Here is a 6342-nt window from a genome sequence, read left to right on the forward strand (position 1 = left end):
GTGTCTTGCTTGAGTGGAGCTTGGAGTCCAGTGTGTGGAATGCAAACACTTCTCCCATGATCTTCCACTTCTTTTCTTCTTTAGGATCCATTCACACAAGCTTGACTGGTCTAATGACTAAAGTCGCAGCAATTTTGAAAAGGTGCACTACAATACTTTGGTGCGTTTGTAGGGCCATTGAGTGTAAAGAAGTCGACTCAAAGTTGCACTGGGATAGTGTGAATGGAGCCTTACATTCCCCTCCTATTACTAATTGCAGTTTCCAGGATGCCATCTATGCTGTTTCAATAGCAGCGATTGATCTGTCTCTCGCCAACAATTTGTAGGGAAAGCAATGTATGTTATTACACACAGTAAATGTAACCATTACAATTCACAGCAACTTTGTTTCTATTTCTTTTTTTTGTACAAGTTTTAAAAATAACACTGTCTGAATTATATGAAAAGAAAAATAATGTAAATACTTTTTTTTTAAACCTATTTTACTCATACATATAAAAAATAAAGATTGTGCTCCTTTTGGGCCTAATCAAACCTTGCAGATTTTAGTCTCTCTACTATCATTACAAGTGAGAATACATACTATATTCTTTAGAAACATCCTGCTGTCTCCTAGATTGGACTGTCTGGCTAACTAATTGTTTCTATGCCTCTACTTGGCAGTGGGCACCTGAAGGTTCATTCATGACCGAAGTTGGATGCTTCAAATCTTCTCCCACTATTTTCTTCTGCAAGAGATAATTTATTAAGACTGGAGCAGCTGTGCATGGCAAACAGTCAGCTTCCAGGTTCTAGGCTGGGGTCACACTGGTATGACAAACGCACCGACATTGTGAGCACAAGTCGCATGACGTGTAAAATGACTGGTTCCATATGAGAGCCGTCTTAACTGGCCTGACCCAGTTTGTTCAACTTTAAAAAAAGGTTCCTGCACTACTTTAGTCCGACTTTGATCCTACTTAAGTCCATTGTCCTAACTGATCCGACTTTGGAATGCTACTTGTGCTCTGATCTTGAAGGGGAACCACGCAACGTGTTTTTTTTTAAACTTCAGAGTACCCCTCCAAGACCGTCTGGATTTTTAAGGGGAACTCCCTTTGTGCCATCCCCCCCCAATCCATACCAGTACTGGAATTGCTCTGGTTGCCACATGTGTGTGCACTGGAACAAAAGCCCCATACTCACTATCAGATTTTCTGCTGCCCTTTTTGTGTGTGTGTGTGTGTGTGTGTGTGTGTGTGTGTGTGTGTTCGTTCAGATTTACCAAAACCATGTAGTGCAAGGGCCTGCCTGATTGCATACACATTGAAATGCCTAAGGTTTGACCTCATATTATATGGTTTTGGTAAATCTGAAAAAAAAAATCAGCAGAAAATCGAATGGTGTGTATGGGGCTTAACTCCTTATCCTTAAAGCGGAGGTCCACCCTAAAGTGGACCTCCGCTCATCGGAACCCTCCCCCCCTCCGGCGCCACAATTGGCACCTTTCAGGGGGGAGGGGGGGTGCAGATACCTGTACAGTACAGGTATTCTGCACCCACTTCCGGGATAGCTCTCTGCGGAAAGGGGCGTAGATTACGCCCCTTTCCGCAAGTGCCCACCCCTTTTCGCAAGTGCCCCGCTGCCTGCTGGGAAACACATAGATCCCAGAGGCAGCGGGGACCGTCCTTATTGCGCAGCGCGATTCACGCATGCGCAGTAGGGAACCGGGAAATGAACCCGAAAGGCTCCACTTCCTGATTCCCATACCCAAGATGGCGGCGGCAGCACCCGACAGACGATCTATAGATCGGCTTCGGGTGCCGACATCGCGGGCGCGCTGGACAGGTAAGTGTCACTATTTTAAAAGTCAGCAGCTGCAGTATTTGTAGCTGCTGGCTTAAAAAAAAAAAAAACGCGGAGTCTTGGCGGACTCCCGCTTTAAGGCTTGTTCGTACACACTAAGAAAATTGGGTGAACAATAATATTCGTAATAATATAAATAATAAATAAATAATTTTCGTATAGTGTGGTCACAACTTTTTTTGTCAGTCAATTCGAGAATTTTTCATACGAAAATTCAGAAGGGACCAACTCCAAAATTTGTCTTGCACAGCAACAGAACAAACTGTTTTCGTTTAATGTGTACTGTTTTCTGTATGATTTTCATACAAGAAAAATCAGAAAAGAGACAGACAGCCAACCTTATCCCTAAATTTTTTTTTATTTTTTATTTTTTTAACATTCTTGACTTTTTTCATGCCAAAGCTAATGGTTTTACATCATAACACTGTGCCAATCGCCCAGTTGCTCAAAATTTTATTGCTTTGTTCATGACTAATTATATTGCACAGTTGTCAAATTATCTAGAAAATTTTACCTTTTTTTTTTTTTTTTTTTTTTTACATACATTTACATACATACAGTAGATTAATTGTCCTCTCACATGGGGCGGATCAGCACTGATCCACCCCATGGATATCTGCTTGCTCAGCGGGGATCGCCGGAGCGATCCCCGCTGAGCAGGAAGATGACAGGTCCGTCTCCACACACTGTGCAGGGACGGACCTGTCACAGCACTGATCTCCCCTATGGGAGATCGGGTGACGACAGACCGCAGTGTCCATCACCCGATCTGATCCGATGACGGATGGAAAAATAGCTTTTTCCTCGTCACACTTTTTTATTTTATTTTTTTGAGCAGGTCGGATGTCAGCAGACATGTCACCGCTGACATCCGATGCTCCATATAGCTCTATGGAGCATCCGTTCAGGTCCGCCTGAAAACCTGACAGGTGGACCTGAATGGATCGTCCATGTGAAAGGGGCCTAATAGATTTGAGATTTTCTTCCTTTGAATCTGTGAGATCCTGAATCTTTATGTCATTCTCAATATCCTCATATTTGTTGTTTGTCCAACAGGCAGCAGAAGGAGGTCAACAGGAGATGTGCCAGTTCCTCCTTCATCACTGTAAAGGGATCAGTGATATACGAGACTGCAGAGGCCAAACTGCTGCAGATTTGGCACCATCCAAGGCAGCTGATGTTTTCTCCATATAAATTTGAAATGTCACCAAGTGAGTTTCATGTCAGTGGAAGTCTCATATAGTGCCTCATGCTCTTCAGTGTGACCAGTTCTACAGTATGTTTGCTTTAACTATAAAATGAAGAGAAGAACTGCTGAAGTAAATGAAAATGTGACTCGGATGCATCTTTCATAGGTTTTCCATGCATGTAAATGCAGAACTCTAAATGACATGGGATGCGGGTGTTTCTAGTGGGCTGAGCACCCATGTACAGTGCAGAGACAAGTTTGTTCTTCACAGACTTAATTCAAGATGTCTAGCAGTCTTTAAGGAGGTGAAGGTGTTTCCAAGTGATTGGAACCCAGTGAAGCTACGTAGTCCTTTTCCAACATTAGACGAATGACTGACTGTCAATCAAGAATTTGGGTAAAGATTGATGCACATGTAAAAGCAGGTTGAGATCAACGTTTAAATGATAAAACGGAAGTAGAAAAATGCCTTTATAACCCAAACATCTAAAATACATGTCAGTACTCATGTGAAAATGCGTGCATGCACTTTGAAAGCACTATTTAAAAAAAAAAAAAAAAAAAAAGGCCTAAGGTTGTATGCAAATGATTTTTAGTGTGTGTTTTTTTTTTTTTTTTTTTTTTTTTTTTAATTAATGCATTTTATCATTGATGTGAGTCCAGCAGTCATATTTGTGGTCTTCTCTCTCAAGCCCCATACACACTATCATATTTTCTGCTGATCTTTTCCTTCATATATACTAAAACCATATAATATGAGGTCAAACCTTAGGAGTTTCAATTTGTATGCAATCAGGCTGGCCCTTCCACTCCATGGTTTTGGTAAATCTGAAGACCAAAATCAGCAGAGAATCTGATACTGTGTATGGAGCTTAAGTTATAACATGTTTTTACTGATTTCTCTGTATTTAAAGCTGAACTTCACTCTCTCAATCAACATTGATTATTTTTAATCCTTATGTTACATACTGTAGTTAGTCAAGTTGAAAAAAAGAGACATCTAGTTCAACCAAAAAATAAAAAAAATATCCCCTCTACACAATCCTTCACCCACAGTTGAGTCAGAGGAAGGTGAAAAACCCCAGCAAAGTATACTCCAATTTGCTACAGCTGGGGAAAAAAAAAAATCCCTTCCTGATCCCCCCGGGAGGCAATCAGATTTTTCCTGGATCAACTTTACCTATAAATTTTAGTACTTAGTTATATTATGTACATTAACCACTTGCCGCCCGCCCTATAACAAATTGACGGTGGCAAAGTGGTTGCATAATCCTGATCGAACGTCATATGACATGATCAGGATTATGAGCCGCTGCGCACCGCCGGGGGCGTGCATCGCGGCGATCGTTGTTGCGGGGTGTCAGTCTGACACCCGGCAACTACGATCTTGGTAAAGAGTCTCCGACGGAGACTCTTTACCACGTGATCAGCCGTGTCCAATCACGGCTGATCACAGTGTAAATAGGAAAAGCCGGTTATCGGCTTTTCCTCACTCACGTCTGTCAGACGCGAGTAGAGGAGAGCCGATCGGCTGCTCCTCTGACGGGGGGGGGGTCTGTGCTGATCGATTATCAGCACAGCCCCCCTGAGGATGCCCACATTGGACCACCAGGGACGCCACCAGACCACCAGGGATGCCCAGGACAAGGTATGCCACCCTAGACCACCAGGGAGTCCAATCAGTGCCACAATGGATGCCAATCAGTGCCCACAATGGGCATCACTGATTGGCATCCATTAGTACAATATATTATAATACAATGCCGCCTATCAGTGCCCATCCATGCCACCTATCAGTGCCCACCTGTGCCGCCTACCCATGCCCACCTGTGCCACCTATCAGTGCCCATCCGTGTCGCCCATCAGTGCCACTTCATTGGTGCCACCTCATCATTGCCCATCAGTGTAACCCCATCAGTGCCCATCAGCGAAGGAGAAAACTTACTTATTTGTAAAGTTTTGAAACTGAAACAAAAAAAACATTTTTTTTTCAAAATTTTCGGTATTTTTTTATTTGTTTATCAAAAAGTAAAAACCGCAGAGGTGATCAAATACCACCAAAAGAAAGCTCTATTTGTGGGAAAAAAATGATAAAAATTTCATTTGGGTACAGTGTAGCATGACCGCGCAATTGTCATTCAAAGTGCGACAGCGCTGAAAGCTCAAAATTGGTCTGGGCAGGAAGGTGTTTAAGTGCCCTGTATTGAAGTGGTTAAGGAAAATCCAGGCCTTTTCTTTAAAAAATAAAAATCTACTGAGCTTGACCGAACCACCTCTGTCTATTCCGTATTTTCACAGGTCTTACTGTGAAGAAACCTTTCTGTATTTTGCAGATTAAATCTTTTTTTTTTTTTTCCTCCTAGATGTAAAGTGTCCTGATTACCTAACCACTTGCCGCACGCAGATTTACGTTGGCAGAATAACACGGGCAGGCAAAAGGGCATACCCACATGTCCCTTTTGAATTTTCCACCTGGCAGGCATGCCCCGCAAACTATTTAGCCGATGGTGGGGCAGAATGGGGAGATGCCCATGTAAAAAAGACATTTCCCTGTTCTGACTAGCAACATGACAGGTATTTACTGCTCCCCGTCATTGGGAGCAGTGATCTGTCATGTTGTAGTGACCCCCCCCCACAGTTAGAACACATCCAGGGAATGCACTTAACCCCTCGCCCCCTAGTGTTTAACCCCTTCCCTGCCAGTGTAATTTATACAGTAATCAGTAGCTATTTGTAGCTCTGATCGCTGTATAAATGTCAATGGTCCCAAAATAGTGAAAAAGTGTCCACCGCAATGTCGCAGTCCCGATTAAAAATCGACGATCACCACCATTACTAGTAAAAAAAAAAAAAAAAAAAAAAAAGTTAATAAATGCCATAAATCTATCCCCTACTTTTTAGATGCTATAACTTTTGCGCAAACCATCCAATATACACTTATTGCAATTTTTTTTTTTAATCATTTAAATGATGGCCACACAATTGACACTTTGGGGTGTACTCCCTCATCCTCACTTTTATTAGAGCACTGTTATGATTAACTACATCCTCCTAATGAAAGCAAACATCCACTTGAATAAAGGGTCAATCTGCTCAGAGTAATAACTAAGACCCCCATACGCCCTATTAGAGTTTCTGCAGATTTTTGTCTTCAGATTTACCATAACCATGTAGTGTAAGGGCCTGCCTGATTACCTATAAATTGAAACTTAAGTTTTGATCTTGTATTATATGGTTTAAGTAAATCTGAAGACAAATCTGCAGAAAATCGAATAGTGTGTATGGGGTCTAAGTTATAGGTGGAGCCT

At 42.1% G+C, this 6342-nt stretch overlaps 1 protein-coding gene across 2 annotated transcripts in view; it reads left to right on the top strand.

Moving 5' to 3' along the window:
- Positions 1 to 6342, top strand: part of ANKRD39 (ankyrin repeat domain 39) — a 28890-nt gene that overhangs the window by 20066 nt on the left and 2482 nt on the right. Inside the window, exon 4 of one of the 2 annotated variants that reach the window (XM_077469549.1) lies at positions 2902 to 3056. In XM_077469549.1, the coding sequence (XP_077325675.1) occupies positions 2902 to 3039 (138 nt within the window). In that variant the 3' untranslated portion in view covers positions 3040 to 3056. Of the gene's footprint in view, positions 1 to 2901; positions 5001 to 6342 lie in introns of those variants that run through there. The other variant, XM_077469548.1, reaches the window with a different exon arrangement.

This window comes from Lithobates pipiens, unplaced genomic scaffold (genome assembly GCF_037356315.1).
Source record: "Lithobates pipiens isolate NorthernLeopardFrog02 unplaced genomic scaffold, aLitPip1_a1.2 Scaffold_8, whole genome shotgun sequence".
In the NCBI taxonomy this organism is placed as follows: domain Eukaryota; kingdom Metazoa; phylum Chordata; class Amphibia; order Anura; family Ranidae; genus Lithobates; species Lithobates pipiens.